The 25,999-nt window shown below is 38.5% G+C and overlaps 2 protein-coding genes across 16 annotated transcripts in view; one reads left to right on the top strand and one right to left on the bottom strand.

Annotated features, from left to right (window-relative positions):
• Nucleotides 1–24,940, bottom strand: rcor3 (REST corepressor 3). Of its 14 annotated transcripts, none has more exons than XM_087303004.1 (14): nucleotides 24,718–24,940; nucleotides 24,560–24,616; nucleotides 22,694–22,771; nucleotides 22,024–22,076; nucleotides 18,991–19,152; nucleotides 15,827–15,951; nucleotides 14,617–14,701; nucleotides 12,884–13,102; nucleotides 12,220–12,297; nucleotides 9,911–9,968; nucleotides 9,581–9,822; nucleotides 3,594–5,771; nucleotides 845–1,086; nucleotides 1–728 (listed from the first exon to the last, which is right to left on the bottom strand). In XM_087303004.1, exons 1-12 carry the CDS (start codon nucleotides 24,839–24,841, stop codon nucleotides 5,406–5,408), a joined length of 1,647 nt encoding a protein of 548 aa, XP_087159130.1. In that variant the 5' UTR covers nucleotides 24,842–24,940; the 3' UTR covers nucleotides 1–728; nucleotides 845–1,086; nucleotides 3,594–5,405.
• Nucleotides 1–25,999, top strand: part of mark1 (MAP/microtubule affinity-regulating kinase 1) — a 426,664-nt gene that overhangs the window by 142,005 nt on the left and 258,660 nt on the right. The window lies entirely within an intron of this gene.

Here is a 25,999-nt window from a genome sequence, read left to right as displayed (position 1 = left end):
CAGGGCAGAAATGTCCATTAGTTTATTCTGTTAACGCTCAGTACATGTATACAGTAATCTTCAGAGCGGTGTGGTGCGTGTAAACCTCTTCTCAGAATAAAAGTTAAAGCAGAATATAGGATAACCCTACATGCAACTTCTGATGACCAAACAACACACCACTGAAAACTGAAGACTCCAGTCAACAGCTTAACATCCGGTTGGAAACTGTGGATTATTGACACCTTTATGCATTTCAATCAGGTTTACACACAGAGCTACTGGAAATAAATGCTACTTAAACAAATTAAAGGTGGAAATAAAGTCAAAACATCATTACATTAATTTTCATCAGCGGGATTATATTATTTTCCTGTTAAGAGCACTTTGTCGGCAAGAGGACTTGGATTTTTCAGTCATTCTGTAGCACCGAATATTAAAATATAAAACAAATACACAACCTGACACAAACAATCAAACACAGAAATCACGCTAAACTTAAGTGAAATAGGTTTGCATTACTAGAAAAACAAAGTGCTGCGACAGGACACAATATTGTAAAGACTTCCAGGAAGAGTTTAACCAAAAACAACAAGGCAGTCATTGTTCACTCACGCCGGTGTATTTAAAGGGATAGCGCACCCTAAAACGACACAAATACTCACTATTTACCCAAGCGCTTGCAAACCTTTATGATTTGAACACAAAAGAAGATATTTTGAAGAATGTTGAAAACCGGTAACCATCGACTTCCACAGTATTTGCTTTTCCTACAATGGAAGTCAATGGTTACCGGTTTCCAACATTCTTTAAATTATCGCCTGTTGCGTTTTACAGAAGAAAGAAACTCATAAAGGTTTAAAACAAAGTAAAGGGTGTGTAAATATATTGCAATTTACAATTTGGTGTGAACTGACCCTTAAATGCAGCTTATTTTTGTGTTATGACCCCCACAAATAGATAACAAAAGGCAAACAAGGGACAGTTCACCCTAAAATGACAAAAATACTCAATATTTACTCATGTGGTTACAAATTCTTATGATTTTCTTCTATTAAGCATACAAAAAACGAATGTTGAAGAATGTTGGAAATCGGTAACCATTGACTTCCACAGTATTGTTTTACATATGATGGAAGGCGATGGTTACCGGTTTCCAACATTCTTTAGAGTATCTTCTTTTGTGTTTTACAGAAGAAAGAAACTCAAAGGTTTAAAACAAATAAAGGATGGGTTAATAATGACAATGTCGGTGTGAACTGACCCTTAAATGCAGTTTATTTTTGTTTCTGGAGCACAAATATGATTAAAAAGGGGGTGAATAAATATAGAAAAGGGTGAGTAAATATTGACAGTTTACATTTTGTTGTGAATTGACCCTTAAATGCAACTTAAACATGTTTGAGCTTAAATGTTTAAAGGTTTATTTTTGTTTTTGGACTACAAATCGAGAAAACTAATTATTAAAAAAGGCAAAAAAAAAGGGACAGTTCACCCTAAAATAACACAAAAACTCACTATTTACCCAAGTGATTACAAATCTGATTACAAATAGATAACAAAAGGCAAACAAGGGACAGTTCACCCTAAAATGACAAAAATACTCAATATTTACTCATGTGGTTACAAATTCTTATGATTTTCTTCTATTAAGCATACAAAAAACGAATGTTGAAGAATGTTGGAAATCGGTAACCATTGACTTCCACAGTATTGTTTTACATATGATGGAAGGCGATGGTTACCGGTTTCCAACATTCTTTAGAGTATCTTCTTTTGTGTTTTACAGAAGAAAGAAACTCAAAGGTTTAAAACAAATAAAGGATGGGTTAATAATGACAATGTCGGTGTGAACTGACCCTTAAATGCAGTTTATTTTTGTTTCTGGAGCACAAATATGATTAAAAAGGGGGTGAATAAATATAGAAAAGGGTGAGTAAATATTGACAGTTTACATTTTGTTGTGAATTGACCCTTAAATGCAACTTAAACATGTTTGAGCTTAAATGTTTAAAGGTTTATTTTTGTTTTTGGACTACAAATCGAGAAAACTAATTATTAAAAAAGGCAAAAAAAAAGGGACAGTTCACCCTAAAATAACACAAAAACTCACTATTTACCCAAGTGATTACAAATCTTCAAAGGTTCTTCTTCTATTGAGCACAAACGAAGAGATTTTGAAGAATGTTGAAAACCGGTAACCATTTACTTACATAGTATTTGCTTTTTCTACAACAGAAGCCAATGGTTACCAGTTTCCAACATTCTTCTTCACTATCTTCTTTTGTGAAAGTAGAAAGAAACTCAAAGGTTTAAAACAAGTAAAGGACAAATATATTATGATAATTTTGGTGTGAACTGACCCTTAAATGCAGCTTAAACATGTTTAAAGTTAAATGTTTATAGTTCGTTTTTTGTTTTTGGATCACAAATCGAGAAAAGAAAATGTATTAAAAAGGCAAAAAAGGCACAGTTCACCCTAAAATAACAAAAATACTCTCAATTTACTCATGTGGCCACACTTTCATGAGTTTTTCTTCTATTGAGCACAAAAAGAAAAGATTTTGATGAATGCTGAAAACCGGTAACCACTGACTCCCACAGTATTGGTTTTTCCTACAATGGAAGTCAATGGTTACCGATTTTTCAACATTCTTCAAAATATCTTCTTTTTGTGTTTTACAGAAGAACTTCACAAAGGTTTAAAACAAAGTAAAGGGTGAGTAAATAATGCAATTTACAATTTGGTGTGAACTGACCCTTAAATGCAGCTTAAACATGTGAAGTTAAATGTTTACAGTTCAATTTTGTTTTTGGACAACAAATCGAGAAAAGAAAATGCAAAAAAGTAACAGTTCACCCTAAAATGACTAAAATACTCACTATTTACTCATGTGGTCACACACTTTTATGATTTGCTTCTGTTAAACACACAGGAAGAGATTTTGAAAGATGTTGAAAACCGGTAACCATTGACTTTCACTGGATTGGTTTTTCCTACAAAAAACGGTTTCCAACATTCTTTAAAATATCTTCTTTTGTGTTTTACAGAAAAAACCCATAAAGGTTTAAACCAAAGTAAAGAATGGGTAAATATTGACAATTTTGGTGTGAACTGACCCCTAAATGCTGCTTAAACATGTTTAAACTTAAATGTTTATGGTTAATTTTTGTTTTTGGACCACAAATAGAGGAAAATAATAAATTTTAAAAATGCAAACATCATCATACAATATGCATTGTATATTCTAATTGTTTCTGAAATGCACAACACAGTTTAAATACATTAATTTTAACCCAAAATCACTGAACTCTATTAGTGGCACAGCCTATGCTGACGATTCACTGCCATCATGTGGCATCACACTTACATTTCTCCTTTTAGTTCATCACTAACAACAACACAAAACTGAATAAACAAAGACTGAACCTTCATTAATGCAGAACAAACCCTGTCAAGTACAACATGATTACAAACCCTAAAATTAAAGGGTCAGTTCACGCAAAAATGAAAATGATCATTATTTACTCTCACTTTACTCTGTTTCAGACGGTTAATAGCTTCTGTTTAACATAGATGTTTTGAAGTATGTTGGAAACCTGTAACCATTGACTTCAACAGTATTTATTTTCCTACAATGGAAGTCAAGTTTCACCATTCTTCAAAGTATCTACTTTTGTGTTCAACACAAGAAAGAAACTCATTGAAGACCTCTTGAGGGAGAGTAAATACTGAGGAAACGTTCACGTTTGGCTTAACTGCACAGTCAAAGCTGAAATTATTCACACCCCTGGCAAAATCAGCCTTAAAGGTCTTGTGCAAGTGTGAATTAACACTGAGAAATATTATTACACACTCCTTTTATTCAACCAGCAGGATTTTATGTCCAGAAATGGCACAGACCAAAAAGATAACATGACGATGGCCAAGAGGTACCACTGTGGAATAAACCAGTGAAGCCTCTAAAACAGGGGTGCCCAAACTCGGTCCTGGAGGGCCGGTGTCCTGCAACGTTTAGCTCCAACCCCAATCAGACACACCTGGGCTAGCTAATCAAGCTCTTACTGGGCTTTCTAGAAACATCCATGCAGGAGTGTTGAGGCAAGATGGAGCTAAAATCTGCAGGACACCAAACTGGACACCCCTACATCAGAAGATTGGTCTTAATATCTTTTGAGAGAAAACAAACACAAACAAACACATAAACACACACACACACACACACACACACACACACACACACACACACACACAAATACATACATGCACACACGCACAAAAAAAGAAACACACACACATACATATGCATGCATAAAAACACACACACACACACACACACACACACACACACACACACACACACACACACACACGCACGCACGCAAACATAAAACTATACACACATGCACACATACATACATTTACACACACACACGCAAGCATAAAAATACTAACATGCATAGTTACATACACACACACGTAAAAACATGTGCGCGCGCACACGCACACACACACACAAACCCACCCACTTATGCACATATACACACACGTAAACACGCGCACGCACGCGCGCATAAAAACACACACGCGCATACATACACACACACACACACACACACACACACACACACACATACATACACGCATAAAAACATACATATACACACACACAAACACACACGCAAGCATACAAACATACATACACACATAAAAACACACAAACACACATACATACATACACACACGCACGCACAAAACACACACACGCACATACATATACATACACACATGCACGCATAAAAACACACACGCACGCACATACATACATATACACAAAAACATGCACGCATAACACACAGACACGCACACACACGCATAACACACACACACATACATGTACACACATTCATACACGCATATATACAAACGTAAAAACACACACACAAACATACAAACATGCATGCATGCACGCATAAAAACATACAAACACACACACACATGCGCGCGCGCACGCACACACACACACACACACACACACACACACACAATTATATTTAAGCTCCACAAAGACAGGTAATTGAAGCGCACACGCACACGCACACGCACACACACAAACACACACACACGCCTCCTGTACGTCCTCTAACTATCTTTCAGAGGGTCCAAACAGAACCTGCTGGCTGAATGAAAGCACAATCAGGTCAGAATCTGTCAGGAATATTAATAATTTCAGGTTTGACAGTATTAACTCCTTTAAACACACACACACACACACACACACACACACACACACACACACACACACACACACACACACACACACACAGCTTAAATAAATAGACAGTCACGCTACTAATATGTACAGTGTAAAGGTGTGTGTGGTTCAGTTTTGGGGGTCTGTACAGCGTTACCCTCCGGCGGTGTGTCAGTGCAGGGAGGACGAGGGCGTCTCTGCGCTCTGGATGCCCAGCAGAGCTGGCGGCTGCTGTCCTGCTGCAGGGGTGTTCGCTGTGCTGGGGGCCAGTGGAGCGGCCGGGCGGGGGTTTAGCCGCGGTGGGACGGGGTTGGAGGGTCGGATGAGCGGCGGGGGCTGGTGCAGAGCGGGACGGGGCTGCAGGAAGCGGGCCTGCTGCTGCAGAGGTGGAGGCTGGCGATGCAGAGCCGGGGTGGCCGGAAGAGACGGGCGCAGCAGAGGCGGAGGCTGCTGGAGAGACGACGAGGACGATGGAGGACACGAGGAGGAGGAAGAGGAGACGACAGGAGACGGCCCACACGCCAGACTCACCTGACCCTAACACACAGAGAAGAAGACGTGCCGTTCAGCTTTTAGGAAGTAACAGGGTTCGGGAAAGACTTTTGAAAATCACTAATCATTTTAAATCTTGGTGATGAGGAACACGCAGAAGGACTTTAATATTCAGTCAGCAGCACAGGCACTTCTAGTGAGGTTTAAGATCTGATTTCTTTAAACATCAGTAATCTTGACTAGGGCTGCATCAACACGTCACTTAATTAGATTAAAATCGATTACTAAAACCGTTGGCAGCAAATTTCAAAATAGTTTTGTTGTGTTGCGCAAGCAGAGATGTTTGATTATTAAAAAAACTTAAGCTGAGTGTGGAGCGGAGTGAACGTACTCTGCCTCTGTCATGCACTGATGCCAGCAGAGTTCGGCACCTCATATGGAGTGGTACATTACCGTACGCTTTTATGGCTGTTTCCACTGTCAAAAGGCATACCGAACCATACCGTGCCAGTTTTTCGACACCCTTTCTTTTTTTTTTATTAGAATATGCAAAAAGGTACATAAATTGGGATCATACAAATACAAAGAAACATCAACAAAAAACCAAAACAAAACAAAAAACAAACAAAACAAAAACAACAAAAAAACAAACAAAACAAAAACAACAAAAAAACAAACAAAACAAAAACAAAAAACAAACAAAACAACAACAAAAAAACAAACAAAACAAAAACAAAAAAAACAAACAAACAAAACAAAAACAAAAAACAAACAAAACAAAAACAAAAAAACAAACAAAACAAAAACAAAAAACAAACAAAACAACAACAACAAAAAAACAAACACAACAAAAAAACAAACAAAACAAAAACAACAAAAAACCAAAACAAAACAAAAAACAAACAAAACAAAAACAACAAAAAAACAAACAAAACAAAAACAACAAAAAAAACAAACAAAACAAAAACAAACAAAACAACAACAAAAAAACAAACAAAACAAAAACAACAAAAAAACTAAACAAAAAACAAACAAAACAAAAACAAAAAACAAACAAAACAACAACAACAAAAAAACAAACACAACAAAAAACAAACAAAACAAACAAAAAAAACAAAACAAAACAAAAACAACAAAAAAACAAACAAAACAAAAACAACAAAAAAACAAACAAAACAAAAACAACAAAAAAACAAACAAAACAAAAACAACAAAAAAACAAAAAAAAAAAAACAAAAAAAAAAAACAAAAACAAACAAAACAAAAACAACAAAAAAAAAACAAACAAAACAAAAACAACAAAAAAACAAACAAAACAAAAACAAAAAATATATATATATATATATATATATATATATATAGTCAGGTACTGTTAGGTCTGTGTGTGTGTGTGTCCATGTAAAGGTAACTTGGTGGACAGGTCATAGTACATGCATAAGGAACAATAACAGTCAATAAATGAAGCAAGTATCACAGATATAAGTAAAACAGATAGAAAGAAACCAGTCAGAGGTAGGGAGTAACAACAATGCTTAGTAATGTATGATAGTAATAATGACAAGTACTACACCAACTATTACTACAGAAAGTTACTTGTATTACAACTACTACTTTTGCTACTACAGCCACAACCACGACTACTACTACAACAATGACTACCACTACTGATACTACTCGGCACCCTTTCGAAAGGGTATCAAACACAAAAAAGGGTACCAAAAGGCGGAGCTAGAAGCGCAGCTGAGCGCTATTGGTTTATCGAGATACGTCACGAGCTTACGCAACAAGAAAATTTGAAAACAAAAGAGCCGCCATGTTTAAAATACACAGCGAGAGATCTTTTACAGCGTAAATATATATACATAGAATAACGAGCCATGGTCGACCCGCGCTCAAACAAACCTTGTCGTCATCTTGATGAACAGCCACAAAGCCATGGAGTAGAGCAGATTTACCCTGCGCCCCTTCGTTTTGTACGAGCCAGTCTGAAGCGCAAGCGGTTTTGCTTTCTGGCTTGCGCTCGCCGCGCGTCTATATCTGAAATAACAAACTTCTAGAGCTGATGATAATAACATGCGCTTGATTATTGACGTGCTTTTAAAACCCGATCCTGTCAGAAACTGACAAACGCGAGAGTGAAAAAACAGAGAAGCCGGAAACATATTGCGGCAAATCAATGCCAATATTAATCGAGCGCAGCGGTGATGTTTGCGCGCGAGGAGAAGTGAACTGTGAGCAGATTACAGGTCTACACGCGAGAAAACTACAGCTCGCAAGAACACAGGGGATCTTCACGCGCGCGCTCAACTGATCCAGCGTGAGAAAACAAGTCCCGCGCGCGCACATCATCATTGGATGTACGCTCTCGCGAGCGAGGTCATGCCTACAGCACGTGCGCGCGATCAGTTCTCTCCGCTCGGTCGCTGGTTCTTCTCTCTGCTTGCGTGAAACATTTTGAATTTTTGTCAGTCCTGGGCCGGGACTTGGTTTACTTGTTATCTCTAACGCTATTGGCTACTCTACCTTTCCGGAAGTTAGCCGGGATTGGACGCAGGTTTAAAGATCACGCCATTAGATATATATATATATACAATTTGCAAGTCATAATCATAAGAAACTTTCTGAGAACTTTATGAACTTGTTTAGCTAAATTCACGCCTCCTGCTGAAGTGACGAGCGATGCATTAAACACTGTTTTCCAGCCGCGCTTCATTCTCCAAATGTAGAGTTTGTCTAAATCAGTCAGCGCAGTCGTCCCTCCAGAGTAAAAATGACATTGTGTCTGCCAGTTTTGTTTACCTGCGGGAGTTCATTGGCATTTTCCCCAAACGTGAATTCTGACCAATCAATAAGCAGTTTAGGAAATATGTTCAACAACATCTGGCCAATGAGAGATGTGGATTTTGTCAGATGACTGCATTGTTGCCTTGCCTTGCCAAAGACGGCAGAAGATGCAACAATGTATCATTTATTGCGCTTGGTGCGGACCAAATGAAGCCCACTACAGATGTGAAAGCACCCTAAATCTAGGTTTACAAAAAAATGACAAATTAAAAATATTGACAGTATTACAGACTGATTTAATGAGCCGGTTTATAAAATTAGGCATTTTGGTGGGTTTTAAACAAACAAAAAACATAAAATTGTTGTAGTTTTCAACTAAACCACACATTAAACAATTCACTTTATTTGATCTGATCAGTATTGTATTTAAATTAAATCTTTTTTAAATTGTCAGTTGTATTTAAAGAAAAGTTATGCTGAAAAACTAAATGGCTGACTTCTTTTTTTGGTGGGACCAGAGAAAATTTTGGCAGGGCAAGTAAAAATCTAAACCACTTGCCCGATTGGGCCAACAGAAAAAATCCCTAGCGTTGAACCCTGCATTAACATGTCTAAAGGTTTAAAAACGCCTATATATATCAAAAGAAGATAAACAAATGAGAAGCTGTCAGTCATAAACGATAGTGAAACAGCTTGTCAAACGCTATGAACAGATTACATACAGGAGTAGAGAGAAGAGCACTCTTCAATTATCAGCTGTCAGTCAGCGCCCGCTCTTTTTTTTCCTGGTCATTGCGCCTTGTGCTGTGTAAATGCAGACGATCTGATACGAGTCACTTTTTTTAAAGATGATGTAAGCAGGTCATCAAAAAAAATAAATAAATATCAGATACAGCCACAAAATCAGAACTGACCATCAAGATCTGCAGTGGGAATGCAGCCCTATTGTCCTTATCATGACTGGCCTATCGTTTCCAGCTTTACATTGTAAAGTCATCACAGTGCTTCAGCATTATTCTCCTTCATTTAATATTTAAATGAATATATACATATATGCTTGTGACCCTCACCTCTTCCTCTTCCTCGTCTGTGCTCTTCCCTGACGAGGCGTTGCTGGTTTTACCATCCTCTCCTGAATTGGCTCCGTCTCCATTAGGTGTCCGCGTCCCCTGCTCCGCTTCCCACTCCTGAAGCACCTCGTCCAGGTTAAACCGCCGCCGGTAGTTCACAAAGAAATTCTTCACCTGTCCCACGGTTTTATTCCCGATCACATCAGCAATGGCCTGGAAGTCCTTCCCATATTTGCGTACTCCTGTTTGAATGCGACAGTTTTGATGTTTGGTTAATGAATTGACATTAATCACTGACTGCTTAATTGATGGAGTGATCTGCTGATTTACCCTGCACTGCCAGCAGCTGCTCATCTGTGGTCCAGCGGGCATTAATTTTTTGGGTGCACTGTAACAAAAACAAGACAATTAAAGGGACAGTTCACCCAAAAACTGAATATTCGGTCATTATTTACATTCTTCAAAATATCCTCTTTTGTGTTCAACAGATTACCTGTATCCATTGGCTATCTTTAGTATGTGTTTATTCTGTCGAACACAAAAGAAGATATTTTGAAGAATGTTGGAAAGCTGTAAGCATCGACTTCCATATTATTTGTTATTCCTACTATGGAAGTCAATGGTTACTGGGTTTCAACATTCTTCAAAATATCTTCTTTTGTGTTCAACAGAATACCTGTATCCATTGGCTCTCCAAGGTGTTCATTATTTACTTACTCTTTACTCGAGTTTATTCTGTCAAACACAAAAGAAGATATTTTGAAGAATGTTGGAACCCTGTAACCGTTGACTTCACAAAGTATTTGTTATTTGTACTTTGGAAGTCAACGGTTACCGGTTTTCAACATTCTTCAAAATATCTTCTTGTGTTTTCTACAAAATACCTGTAACCATTGGCTATCTGTAGTATCTGTGTTTATTCTGTCAAACACAAAAGAAGATATGTTGAAGAATGTTGGAAAGCTGTAAGCATCGACTTTCATATTATTTGTTATTTCTACTATGGAAGTCAATGATTACCAGGTTTTAACATTCTTCAAAATATCTTCTTTTGTTTTTGGCAGAATAGAGAAACACTCATAAGGTTTAAAATCACATGAAGCAGAGTAAACGATAACAAAGTTCAAAATTTGTGTGTGAACAGCCCCTTTTAGGATGCACTGTGACAAAAATGAGACAATTAAAGGGACAGTTCACCTAAAGACTGAATATTCAGTCATTATTTACTATTTACGAGTTTGTACTTCTGTTGAACACAAAAGAGTAAATGGTTACTGGGTTTCAACATTCTTCAAAATATCCTATTTTGTGCTCAACAGAATACCTGTATCCATTGGCTATCCAAGGTACTGTTCATTATTTACTCACTCTTTACTTTACTTCATTATTTACTCACTCTTTACTTTACTCTGTCAAACACTAAAGAAGATATTTTGAAGAATGTTGGAACCCTGTAACCACTGACTATCCACAGTATTTGTTATTCCTACTTTGGGAGTCAACGGTTACCGGTTTTCAACATTCTTCAAAATATCTTCTTTTGTTTTCTAAAAAATACCTGTAACCACTGACTATCTGTAGTATTGGTGGTTTCATACTCTTGTCTGAGTTTACTCTGTCGAACAAAAAAGAAGATATGTTGAAGAATGTTGGAAAGCTGTAAGCATCGACTTTCATATTATTTGTTATTTCTACAATGGAAGTCAACGATTACCAGGTTTTAACATTCTTCAAAATATCTTCTTTTGTTTTTGGCAGAATACAGAAACACTCATTAAGGTTTAAAATCACATGAAGCAGAGTAAACGATAACAGAATTTAAAATTCGTGTGTGAACAGCCCCTTTTTGGGTGCACTGTATCCAAAACGAGACAATCAAAGGGACAGTTCACCCAAACACAGAATATTCCGTCATTATTTACTTATGAGTTTGTACTTCTGTTGAACACAAACGCGTGAATGGTCACTGGGTTTCAACATTCTTTAAAATATCCTCTTTTGTGTTCAACAGAATACCCATAATCATTGGCTATCTGTAGTATTGGTCATTTTTTTCTCTTTACTTTTACTTTACTTTTTACTCTTTATTTGTTATTCCTACTATGGAAGTCAATGGTTACTAGGTTTTAACATTCTCCAAAATATCTTCTTTTGTGTTTGACAGAATACAGAAACACTCAATAAGGTTTAAAACCACATGAAGCAGAGTAAACGATAACAGAAAATCTGTGTGTGAACAGCCCCTTCATCAGTGTGTGTGAGCTGGCATAAATGTCATTCACTTTGCAGGACAAAAAACAAACAAGTTTTGTCCAAAAGCACCGACTGAATTCAGACTTTATTTTGGATATCTATCTACAACTATTCCACAACTTATTTTCCTCTGAGTTCAATAAAGAAAAAAAAAATGTTTAGAATCACTTTCAGGTGAGTAAATGAGAAAGTTGGTGAATAAATATAGATATTTTTATTTCTTTATAGTGTTTCATTTTTGTTTTTGGAAAATCAATTGTAAACTCTCCGACTCTGAATTGTTTTCAAAAGTCTCCAGATCTGCAGAACAGATGATCCGCGAGAAAATAAAAACATCAGATAGAAAAACTCAAAAAAATCATCATTTACAAAATAAGTAAAGTCACCTCAGGCAGTCTGAGTTCATCAATCCCATCTTCAATCTTCTGCTTCAGTCCACTGTTTAACTGCTTGGCGTTCTGAACCTGAAAAAAAAACATGCAGGTAGGAAATCTTTTAACATTTATATATAACCTTTCCACAGGTTAGCATGATGTCATTTCATAATGCAAATCTTAAATTCATAACCAACAAATGATCAAAGGAAATACAGCAATGCAATTCAAATATATCAAATATGCATTGATGTTTACTTTAAACTTAAATTATGTTGTTCTATTAAAATTATTGTTTAAAACATTTTGTCAAATAAAAGAGTTTTCTAAATTCATCCACCTAAATTTTGTGGCTCAAAAGTATCAGTTGAGGCACCGGTATCGTTTTAAAAGTATCGATTTAGCACCGTAACAAAACCCCAAACAATAGCAAACCCTACTGTGTGCTGTATAGCGCCCTTACACAGCGAGTGTTGGCAATTCCTGCAAAACTGAAAGTGAAAGTATCATACGCATGCATTTATAAGCTATTTAAAGGCAGAAAAAAAAAAGAGGAAACCCCCACCCCCATGGTGATACGGGTATTACCGCAGTTGTCGATTAACCGGTGGGGAAATTACCACATCGTCACAACCCTACTTAACATCTGCAAAATGACTAGTCCCTCCTGTGGTACCTGTCGTTTGAGGGACACCAGCTCCATGTCGAGCTGCCGCAGCACAGAGTTGGCGGCGCTGGAGCTGCAGGATATGGCCACCACGTCCTCCTGCGTCAGGTACATGCCTTTAGGAGGACGGCACTTGGAGCGCTGCGTGTGATGCCGGTGCTGCAGCGTCTGGTGATCCCGTCGACCCATCCCGATCTTAGAGCTCAGAGTCTGCGGTTCTGCTGGAGTCTATGAGGGGAAGAATAAACCAAAACATTGGTGTTTATATTTCACTTCTTATTTAACCCTTGTGCGTTGTTCAAATTGACTCCGCTTTTATTATGCTGTTGTTTTTAACCTCTATTATTAGGACATTTTTGCTTGCAAAGCCATAACTGCATATAATCATCATCTGGCTTTCCATGTTGGGAAGAGGAAAGGAGTGTTTTAGCTTTTCAACAAATCTTCTGACCAATCAAATGCTCTCTAGTGTCTGACATGCCCCGCCCCCTTTTTCTTATTGGCTGTTTATTTGACGCACTTGAGCTCAACTGGCAAAGAGGTGATAAAACAAAAAAACTTGGCTGCTTTTTTAAAAAGGGGAGGAGCTACTCTATGCCCCGCCCTCTCTTTATGCTTTGGTTGAGATTACGTCAAACATCAAAGCACTTCAAAAGACCTTTAAATACAGGTCAGTCCAGTACAATGTGTTCTACAGTAAGAGCAATACTGCAGCACAAACACAGCGTAGAGTCTTCAGCTTTGAGCTGAAAAAAAGCCTGAGTTGATCTTGCATGTCCAATTCGACATATGCCAACCCGACTCTACATCATAACTTTTCAATCCAGATGGATGGGGCAACCATTACTGCATCCAAAATGGTGAAAAGCCTTGGAGTAACGATTGATGACCAACTAAACTTCTCTGACCACATCTCTAGAACTGCTCGATCTTGCAGATTCACATCAGAAAGGTCCGACCCTTCCTATCTGAACATGCAGCTCAACTCCTTGTTCAAGCTCTTGTTCTCTCCAGACTGGACTATTGCAACTCTCTACTAGCCGGGCTTCCAGCTAACTCTATCAAACCTCTTCAGATGCTTCAGAACGCAGCAGCACGAGTGGTCTTTAATGAACCTAAAAGAGCACATGTCACTCCGCTGCTCATCCGTTTGCACGGGCTGCCAGTTGCTGCTCGCATCAAATTCAAAGCTCTGATGTTTGCCTACAAAGCGACTTCTGGCTCTGCTGCTTCTTATCTGCTCTCACTTCTGCAGATGTATGTGCCCTCCAGAAACTTGCGTTCTGTGAATGAACGTCACCTCGTGGTTCCATCCCAAAGAGGGAAGAAATCACTTTCCCGAACTCTCGCATTCAATCTGCCCAGTTGGTGGAATGAACTCCCTAACTGCATCAGAACGGCAGAGTCACTCGCTGTCTTCAAGAAACCACTAAAAACTCAACTATTTAGTCTCCACTACACTTCCTAATCTGTAGTTGCCTCTTTGGCTCCACCGCTAACTGTACTACAAAAAAATAAATAAATAAATTACTAATGTTTTGCTTCTTACACTTTACACACCTGAAACTTGCCTACAGCACTTATTCATTGTTGCTCTTATAGTTGTGTAAATTGCTTCCTTGTCCTCATTTGTAAGTCGCTTTGTATAACAGCGTCTGCTAAATGACTAAATGTAAATGTATTTAGCAATTTGGCACATTCCCCAACACAGCTCTGGATGTATGTGTGTGTAATGAACTCACGTTTACCTCCTTCTTTGCCTCTTTTGTTGGGTCATAGTCGCTGTCGTTGGCCTCCACAGGGTTAGCCTCTTCCATCTCCTCCTCACTAATATCACAGAAATACACACACAGTGAGCACCAGGAACACTACACTGCCTGACAATAGTCTTGTGGTGGACAGAGCAACACATAGTAACTCGACTTCTAGTTGATCACGTGTGAAAGTGTCAGAAGGTGGATTTCTCTGATGGATCATCTGTTGATCTGCATCCCAATCATCACCAATACTGCAGAAGACCTACTGGAACCAGCATGGAGCAAGATTCACATAGAAATCAGTCAAGTTTGGTGAAGGAGAAGTCATGGTTTGGGGTTCATTCAGTATAGGGGCGTGCGAGAGATCTGCCACTTCTTCTTAGACACTTCTGACACCAAATCATCAACTAGAAGTCCAGTTATTACTTGTTCCTAAAACTTGTTGTATAAACCTTTAAGTGCACTTGTTATTAGACCAGTCATGATAAAGAAGTTTTGCTGTGTGATTATATTGTCACAGAAATGGTTGCAATAAGCGATATGATTGTCATCTTGAGCTAATTTGATTAAACAATAATTATATAACAGCATATTCAAGCAAAAATCCATGAATATTTCTTCATTTTCCTTTGGTTTAGACCCTTTATTATTCTGTGGTCACCACAGAGGAACGAACCAACTATTCTGGCATGTTTTAAACAGCGGATGCCCTTCCAGCCGCAACCCAGCACTGGAAAACACCCATACACACATTACGGCCAAATCAGTTCATCAGTTTCCCTATAGCACATGTGTTTGGACGGTTGGGGAAACCGGAGCACCCGGAGGAAACTCATGCCAACATGGGGAGAACATGCAAACTCCACACAGAAATGCCAACTGACCCAGTTAGGACTTGAATCAGTGATCGTCTTGCTGTGAAGGCAAAGTACCAACCACTGAGCCACAATGTCCTATTATACATACTATTACATGTCCCACCAGGTAAATGTCCAATTCTAATCTTTGACATGAGTGAGGTAGAATGTAAATGTCATTGCAAAATTGCTTTAACGCTATTTGTGAATTTGTAAATATATATTGCAAAGCCAAATAATGATCAGGGTCATCTCCTAGTATTGCACCGTGAACACATATACTGATTACAGTGACAGACGTACTTGTAACAAGAGCGCAAATATGGTCAAAACTGCACCTTTCGTCTTGATTGTTGCGGTTAGCCAGCTTTCTTGCTTGCCGGTCCATCAGGCTGGTCCTGGAGCGTGTTTTCTTCCATGAATAGTAGTACTTTACAAGACTGGATATGGATTTGTCCGGCAACTACAAAAAAAAAAAAAAAAATTCAATTGACCAATAAAAAAAATAATAATCTTTAGTGGACCGCGATACAGATGGAGAAAATTCGATATGGGTTCAGTAATAGATAGATCATAAGTGGTTATTACGTAGTGATGTCATTTATCTCCTATGCACAATGTCACAGTAGAATACTATGGCGAAGGAGGCAAGGGGGAGTAAATAAAACGCTCCTACTACTTAAAAGGTAGATAACTATGCACAGTTCAACTGCTTGTGAGTTTGCTGGACAGTTTTCATTGACACTGAAGAAGGCTCAGCACACGAGCCGCTATTACACTACTATGGAGAAATGCTGTAAAACTCCATCTTTACCTCTCTCCCTTTGGACATTTGACCCGCTGGCCTGTTTGTGAGGTGACTTTTCCTCTCCTCTTGGCTGTTAAAGCGATACTTGTGGATCCAGACACGAGCATGCCTGAGGTGTGAGTCTTCTCCACTGTGTCTATTACGGAAAACCTGTGATAATCGCGTATTATGCGCATACAGACTGTAACCGCGGCTGTTCTTCCCACCATCGGTGAACAGCGCTTCCATTTCTAAAGCCGATCGCAGCCCTTTCTGTTGAGCATGTGAAAACAATAACCAATCATAGGGGTGTAAGACCTCGCCTGTCAGCGCTCAAAAAGCAAACAGAGAATAGTGACATGAGTGTATTTGCTGCAAATGCTCCTGCTGTCTTCTGTGCATGTGTTGCAGTTTTGTTTTATACAGTCAGAAAGAGAGTTTTTTTTAGCAGGTCAAATTAAGGGTAGAGTTCATATATCTGACAGCTGTATTAAAGAACTAAATTTTATTACAAAGAGTGTATAAATATTAATACATTTATAGATTTTAATAAAAACAAATGTCTTGTGTCGTGAAGAAAAAATCTAATCATGTATGGAAAGCATCATTAATGCACCGAGATATTGAATTAAACTGAATCGATGGCATGATAATCGTAACCTAACCGTGAGACAAGTGTAGATTCACACCTCTAATATATATACATATATATATAGGTCACGTTAACCAAACATTTTCCGCCACTGACAGATTTTTTTCAGCAGTGACAGAAAAATCTGAAGGTGATCCGTCATTTTAACAGATTATGCTGAGGGTGATCTATTGTTATTTGTAGCTAACTGTAATTCCCACTCCTGTCCAGCTGATGGCGATTGCCCTTGTTTTGTCTCCTCTTTGTCACCGCTGCGTACAGTTGCAAAAATCTCACAGCAGCTGAGTGTGAGAAGTTTCCAAATAGATGTGATATTAATAATAAAGGTGAAAAAAAAAGAGGAAGTGATGCAGTGGACGATGAAGAACAAACAGACAAAAATCCTCAGTCGCCGACAGCTGCTGTTATGGCCGGGTCAACCAAGCGGCAGCAAGAAGGTCAGGTGGTTTGGAGTGCGTTGTGAGCACTAACGAATGCAGAGGGGTGAAGCTGCAGTCTCTCTTGGTGCGTTTGATTACGCACAGGCAAGCACCCAGTTCAGGTGGACGCAGGAGGAAGATATGAGGTAAGGCAGATATGAGTTTTTGTTTATTTGTCAAATAAATAAATAAATAATTTAGCCTATATGCTCGTCATGCAAGTTCATTATTAGAATATAAATGAAAAAAGTGATTAGAAAATATGCAAATAAACTGACGGTCAATAATAGGTTATGACGGAATTTTCATTTCATCAACCCTCTCCGTCAAAATGACGGACAATGACAAAGTCTAACGCGACCTCTGATAAATATATATATAGTTTACCCTTCACAAATCGCTCATTTAGATGACTATTTTCTATAGGAGGCTTTACAATATTATTTTTGTGCTTTTAAATTAGATTAATCAGCACTGAGGCAGAATATGGAGCTAATCTAACAAAATAACTCATGATGCTTTAAAATTAGTAAAAATATTACATAAAAGATTAAAAAAATTCAAGAGAAACAAAAATACCTTAAATTTTTATCAATTGTATCTTTTATCAATCATTTTTTCCCGCAATTGACAGCAAGAACAAACATAGAAGCTTTGCTTGATTGACAAGCAGCACCCAACTATGTTCAAAACAATTTTAAAAAACGCCTAATGGGATGAACTTATCCGCCATTTCAAAAGTAAAACATCCTCTAATAGGTAGTGTAACCTACACAACTTTAAGTGCAGTGTGTGGGAGAGATTGGGGCAGTGTTTCGATGTGATCCGGTTACGTTGTGGTTCTGTGCCTGCTGGTGTTGGTTGCTGTATGGTTAAACAGTGTTTATGCAGGCATCCTAAAGGTAATTTCAATACCTTCATAAGAGTTTTTAAAGACCTTCTCAGAATATTTTAAGACCTCATCGCCACTTTAAGTTCTAATGAGTATCAAACCTTTAACAGTTGTTAATAAACAGTTGTAGTTACATAAATCAGTGGACCACAACCATGCAACAGAACTCAGATCAGCTCGGCAGAAACAAAGCTTGAAAGAATAAATTACACGGTTGTGTTTCGTGACAGACTTCAGCCACTGTTTAAACTCGTCTTTCTCCAACCAGGAGTACTTAAACGTACATTTTCCCATGTTTGTGTCGGTTTCACTCTGTGGTTTCGCCACATGGGGAGAGCATCACATCAAGTGACATCATCTGGTGGGAGGAGCTTGGCCGGATGCTCCAGTCTGAACCAATCACGTGGCTCGAGCACGCCGTTGTTAATATTAGGAGGAAAATAAATATATTTGTGAGTTTTTTTGGAGACAATACTTTGGACAACGCTTGAACAAAATTTAAGACCTCATAAAAATGCGATTAAGACTTTTTAATACCTTTTAAGGGCCTTCATTTTCTTATAAATCGATTTATCAAATTTTAATACTTGTTTTTAATACTTGTGGACACCCTATTAAAGGTTAATTTTGATTTAAATAAATTTAAATTAAATAAATTGGGCGTTTTTTGTGCAGGTTTTGGACAGGAAAAAGTCGGATATATCTGGCAACACTGGTTAAGTCTATAGTTTGCTGTTCAGCCACTGACTCACCATCTGCTGGATCCTGTGAAAACTCTTCCCGTGAAAGCTGAAGGCTTGTTCAAACAGCACCTTGTCCTCCACCGTCCATTCATCAGGGAAAGGCGTGAAGTTCGGGAGATCAGCAAGAGATTTCTCAATGTTGTGTTTATGCCAGAAGAGCATGCCGAGAGCCTGTGGAGACCAGAGACGTCCATACATTAACCTCCAACCTATTTATATGCACATTTATAATATCACATTAAACAAAAGGTGCTGGAAACGGCCATATGCGCATGCATTTTAAAGGACAACTAGCCAACCCCTTTTTTCAGATTTAATATAAGTGTTTTGCGTCTCCAGAATGTGTCTGTAAAGTTTCAGCTCAAAACACCCATCAGATTATTTATTAGACCTTTTATAAGTTTATATTTTATACATTATTGCACCAGGTGACGCCATTATGTATGCGCTGCAACTTCATTAATATGCATGCTAGCTTTCTTAGACTGTACCTGAAACAGTGTTTAGACGGCAGAGAGACGACACACGTCGTGTTGGCAAAAGTTGTGGGTAAAGAATAAGAATTGTTTGGAGATACGGGTCGCCATTGTTGCTTTCATAATGTGAAGGTTTTGTTTATTCTTTCTCTATGAGAAGCCCTGCTGGAATTGTGTGGATCAGTGCTCGCAACGCGTGACAGAAATGCGTTTGTTTGGAGCATTTTTTTACTCAAGAGCTTTTCTCATCAATGGTGAGATCAATGGTGGATTTGCTGCTCGTCTCCTCTTAATAAAGATGCAGCTCCAGTATGTGCTGATTGTCCTGTCTACAGATTCGGTAAGTGTGTGTGATCAGCGCCCTTTCTTTGTTCATTCAGATGGCAAAGTTATAGTTGGCAGCAGTACTCTTTCAGTGTTTAAAGACAGACCTTAGTCAAAATGATTTCTAAGTTACTTATTTTACAGTACGTTGATATCACTACAATATTGAAAGATCCGCTGTAAATGCTGCCCTCTGTGTGTAAACACGTGAACACTGTAAGCAAAATTTTGCCGACCGTCGTGTTGAATTTTCGACGCATTTTGTAACAGGATAGTCAACACACACACGGCTTTCTGACCTACTGAGTCCATCTGAGTTACAGAGAAATGCAGAGGCTTTTTTCTCTTATACGATATGCGGTATCAAACATTTCACCGTCATTAAACACACCGTCTCTCTCCTCTGCGTGTGTGTTTGTTTTTCCTCGGTCCTCAGCGCGTGCACAAATGGCAACTCCTATTTTTATTCAAACCCTGCCCATTTTCCATCCCCCGACACTCCCACCCAACCCAAACAGAGCTAGACACACCCACTTTCCTGACTTTTTCCAAACTAGAGGTGTGAAAACATCCTGCTGAAACATGGGGGGGGGTTTAATGGCCCTTTAAGGCTAGTCCTCCCCGCCCACCGTTTCTACGTGCCTTTCTGAGTGCCCTAATCTCCTCCCTCGGCTTCATCAGACAACAGACAGACATGAAGGAAGCAGATACGCTACACATAGCGTTTGTGAGAAATACTACAGCAAGAACTTTACCAATGAGTATTTGATGCATTTGTTCCAATTGGTGCACCGTTTTCATGCTGTTAAAGTGGAATAAAAAGGACTGGGTGTGTTTACATCACCCCAATATGACAGCTTATACACGATACCTACACATATGCTTGTCCAAACAGCTTGAAAGGTTTCATCATAGGTGCCCTTTAAAAATTTGCACAACTGAGCAGGATAAACTGTATATCCGTTAAGAAAAACAATGCACAAAAACTAGTGCTGGGCCTATAAACTATATGATATTGAATCGTGCTAACATTTATATTGATAATGATAAGCTCTGGGTTGTTTCTCGATATGCATTCTTGTGTCCTCGTGAAACGTCATCAACCGTCACCAAAGTACCGTTTTAATTCAAAGTTCACATCTCGCCAAGTATGGATAAAACTCCCCGATGTGTGTTTGCTCCGCCCCTTTGGCCAAGGATGCAGAGAGGTGACTAGTGCAAGCACAGCTCTCACAGAATGCATTGCAGCCTAACCAGCGAAAGCTAATGGCGGAGAAAAAAAACAGCACGGTTTTAGAAATACTCCTGTTGTGTTACAAAATACAGTTTTTCAGGAGATAATGTAGTAGTTTTAAACTCGAATCGGCAGTTTATTCACAAAGATAGAGAGTCTTTGATGATAGGCTTCAGCTAATGTGGACTCTGACCTCCAGCCTGTGGCCTTGATCAACTACAATCCCAACTTGACATTGCTAATCCTGCGATGCGACTACTGCACGTTCACACATTGCGATATATCGATGCTGAAACAATATATTGCGCATTTGTGACCCCTTCACACAGGGCGTCCGCGTTAACCCTGCCAATTCAATTTGAATGGGTGACGTCAGGCGTTGCCGGACTCAATTGTGGATCCGTCTGCACTGCTTCAGTGACGTTGCTTGCTGCAGAAGTTGGGAATTTCTCAACATTTCAAGCACCAAAGGATGCATCAGCCAATCAGATCGCTATGCAAATACCCCAGCTTAGACAGTAGCCGATTGTAGACTAATTTCATTGGCTGACACAGCTTGTACCAGCCCCAATTTCGGACACGCCCTCTGTCAAGCGTTGACGCTGAAGCCTCATGTGAATGCACAGTTAGTGAATTAACTCCAGCATGTAATGTGATGTGATTTAGTTTGTGACAGATGCCGATCAGATATAAATGTGTGGAGATGCATTAAGCAGAGTTTGCAGCTTTACATGTTTCCCGCCTGTTTTGTTTTGGTTTTGCTGATTGTAAAAAGCCTCCACTGTCATCACGGTGCTCCAGTATTATTATTATTTCCTGCAGAACTGTCTTGAGCACTGAACTACATTTCTCTGACTCATATTTGTCCTAAAGGTTATCATTGACTGGAAATGCTGCTTCATTCACAGATTATTTATGTCATATTAGTTTCTAATGGTAATCTAATTCACACATTTGGATGAAACAGAGCTATTAATGTATGACAGGGAGATCTCTGCTGTAACTCACCTGCTCAACATTGTACCCGTGCTTTTCTTTCGCAATCGCAATGTACTCGTCCACTGTGGAGGGAACATTAATAGAGATGCATATAATAAATTATGTGCTTAAAAAATATATTTAAAAAAATACACATTACACATTAAAAAAAACAGAGTAAATAGGGCTGCATGATACTGAAAACTCTGGCGATCTGGAGTTCTTGAAATATAACATTTCCCTATTAAAAATGCTATTTTAATAAGCTATTAGCTTTTAAAATAATTTATTTATTTAATCATATTAAAATAAAAAACTAAAAAATATTTTTCAGATCTAAATAACTGGAAAAACTGTGTTGAGGTGCAAACATTGAGTCTGTAAAACACTATGAATGAGTGAAAACCTCATATGCAGATATTCGGACTCTGATTGGCTGTTGTCATTTTCCTCTTTTGTCACAACTCCACCCATTAGTGTTTATTTTAAATAAACCAGCTAATAGCAGAGCAGAAAGCTCCCTGAGGGCGGGGCTATTTATAATTGGTTTATCAGACTTAGATAAACCACCAATGCATAAATATAATAATTAATCACTCACGTCTGTGATATGTACAGTGCATAAACAAGTTATCACCATAATCATGTGACTAATTGTGCAGCCCTAATACTAATTCATGAAGAAGTTGTGTATACTTACATTTAGAGTCAAGTATTGTGTGATGCGGAGACCAAACCAACATGCCACCGCTGTCTTTATCACTGTATTTTGAGGATCCTACAAGATTACCATGCAAAAAAAGTTAACTTTACATGCAATAACACACGTTATACACTCACCGGCCACTTTATTAGGTACACCTGTTCAAATGCTTGTTAACGCAAATTTCTAATCAGCCAATCACATGGCAGCAGCTCAATGCATTTAGGCATGTAGACATGGTCAAGACGAGCATCAGAATGGGGAAGAAAGGGGATTTAAGTGACTTTGAACACGGCATGGTTGTTGCTGCCAGACGGGCTGCTCTGAGTATTTCAGAAACTGCTGATCTACTGAAATTTTCACGCACAACCATCTCTAGGGTTTACAGAGAATGCTCCGACAAAGAGGAAATATCCAGTGAGCGTCAGTTCTGTGGGCGCAAATGCCTTGTTGATGAGGCCAGAGGAGAATGGCCAGACTGGCTCCAGCTAATAGAAAGGCAACAGTAACTCAAATAAGCACTCGTTACAACCGAGCTCTGCAGAAGAGCATCTCTGAACACACAACACGTCCAACCTTGAGGCGGATGGGCTACAGCAGCAGAAGAGCACACCGGGTGCCGCTCCTGTCAGCTAAGAACAGGAAACTGAGGCTACAATTCACACAGACTCACCAAAACTGGACAATAGAAGATTGGAGAAACGTTGCTGCTCTGATGAGTCTCCATTTCTGCTGACACTTTCGGAGGCTCGGCTCACAATTTGGCCTCAACAACATGAAAGCATGGATCATCCTGCCTTGTCTCCATCTCCTGATGTCATCCTCCCGCAGGATAACGCAGCATGTCATAAAGCTCAATCATCTCAGACTGGTTTCTTGAACATGACGATGAGTTCACTGTACTCAAACGGCCTCCACAGTCACCAGAGCTCAATGCAATAGAGCAGCTTTGGGATGTGGTGGAACAGGAGATTGGCATCATGGATGTGCAGCCGACAAATCTGCAGCAACTGTGTGATGCTATCATGTCAATATGTCAAAATCTCTGAGGAATATTTCCAGTATCTGGTTGAATCTATGCCACGAAGAATTAAGGCAGCTCTAGAGGCAAAAGAGGGAACAACACGGCACCAGTAAGGTGTACCTAATAAAGTGGCCGGTGAGTGTTTATGTATTTACTTTTAAAACACAATAGATTAAGAAATCTACAATTATTAGGTTTTGAACTTGAACTATTACAATAAAACATTTGAGCAAAAGTAGACGTCAATAAACATTTCATTCAATGCTAATGTCTAGATCTGTCAACACCGTGACGCAGATATGAGTTATTTAACTACTAATATTATTACGTATTAAGTAATGAATGGAACATTAAGTACTTAAGTATTAAATCAAATTCAGTGTAAAATCTCAGTTAAAACTGACAACGTATGGGGGAAAAAAGTGAAAACGTAGTAAAAAATTAGTAGTGAATGGCGAACAACACTGGAGTTTCAACAACTCAATTATATTACGCTTTCTAAATATCTAATTTTTTTTCTAATCAGCTAAGCGATTTGTCCATGCCAGGGTAAAAACGCGATATTTATTCGTACGTCAAAGTTGCGGGGTAAATTAGCTGTCGAGCGGCTAGGCACGGAAGCTAACATTTTTAACAAAAGCTATTCATAAATGCATAATCATACATCGACAATATAGCCTGAATTTAAAATAATTATTGACTTTTCGATTATCAACTTTCGTTAAAAGCGACTTCAAAATAGTCATAATAATAGAAATGATTAGCGGCGATCAATGAGCCGAGGCTACCACCGTCAGTCAGTCAGGTTCTTAAAGGCGGAATGCGGTGCTTTTTCTTACCTGGATCAAATTCAGGAATGTTGGCTTGATAATCCGATCCCACACGCATGCCTACATCTTAAAAAACAAGAATATCCTCGTTAAATTTCGAAAATGTTTACCTTCCGTGTTTCAATTAAAAGCATAAACAAGCTCCGCAGGGCTGTTCGAGGCTATACCGTGCTCGTCGTCGCTGCCGCTTTCGTCCGAAAAATGTCCGTTCGAGGCGTTAGACGGGCTTTTCGTCCCATTTGAGCGACCTTTCCCCAGGTATTCCGAGCCCTTGTCCATCATTCCCGGCATAATCGAGACACAAGAGAATATTTAGAGCTGAAATTAAATATGTCAACACTGGAGCGTATATTGTCTATGTGCAGCGTCTCTGCGCAGCTGCGCCGCTGTGCGTTCCCGTATCCCTCCGCTACATTGCTCTCCTGTTCCCTAAGCTTTACCTATTATTATAACACCACACGCATCAGTAGTGTAGGCTGATTAAACGTTTAAAATAAACGTAGAGTTTTGCGCTATTTTAATTCCTTGGTTTATCGTTAAATAAACTGCGAGGGTCCTATTTGCCTCGCGGAAGGAGTTGTTACACTTGTAAACAAAGGTGGAATGCAGCTCGTGTGCGCCACTGTTGCATCAGTTTTACCATTTATTATTTTGTACATTATAATAAAGTGGAAAATGTTAAATCTCGCAACAAATATTAGATATATTTATAGCTAAACAGCTTATTAGTATTTTTCTGGCTAAATATAAAATATATTTGTAAAACATATGTGTTTGAAAAGGAAAGAAAAATTATTTCTACCAAAATGTTTCTAAATATGTTTTAGGGTGAATAAAACACATTTATGCATACATATGCATGTATAATTTTAAGTATGTTGACTGACTGATGTGCAGATAAAGATTTTCTTAATGATTTATTATTAGTGATTTTCTTAATATTTTCTTGGATTGAACCATATGGAGGGTACAAACACACACACACACACACACACACACACACACACACACACACACACACACACACACACACACACACATATATATATATAATTTTTAAAATAATTTTTTGTGACTTTTTTGTGATTTTTGTGATTCTGTACAACAATAATTACTGTGTATACATTACTGTGATAGTTGGGTTTAAGGTTGGGATAGACGAGAATAATATACAGTTAATGAACAATTTAATAAATAATATAAATAATAATTCTCGTAATTTTCGACGCAGCTGTATCCTCTCTAGTAACCGCCCACACAGAATGAACTAGGCAGAGACTACAAGGGATACAGCTCCGGATACTACCGTCAATATAGCATACATTTTTTCACTCTGTTAAACAATAATTAATATTTTTACATTACGTGTGGGCTTGCGGAAGGGGTAAATGTTAATAAAAGGCAATTTAATTGGTAATTCAATAAATAACACAAATAATACTTGGGTAT

The sequence above is a fragment of the Danio rerio genome, chromosome 22, assembly GCF_052040795.2.
Source record: "Danio rerio strain M-AB ecotype USA chromosome 22, GRCz13ab, whole genome shotgun sequence".
NCBI classification, from domain to species: domain Eukaryota; kingdom Metazoa; phylum Chordata; class Actinopteri; order Cypriniformes; family Danionidae; genus Danio; species Danio rerio.
Note: the sequence above shows the minus strand (reverse complement) of the source record. Positions and strands in the feature narration are given on the sequence as shown.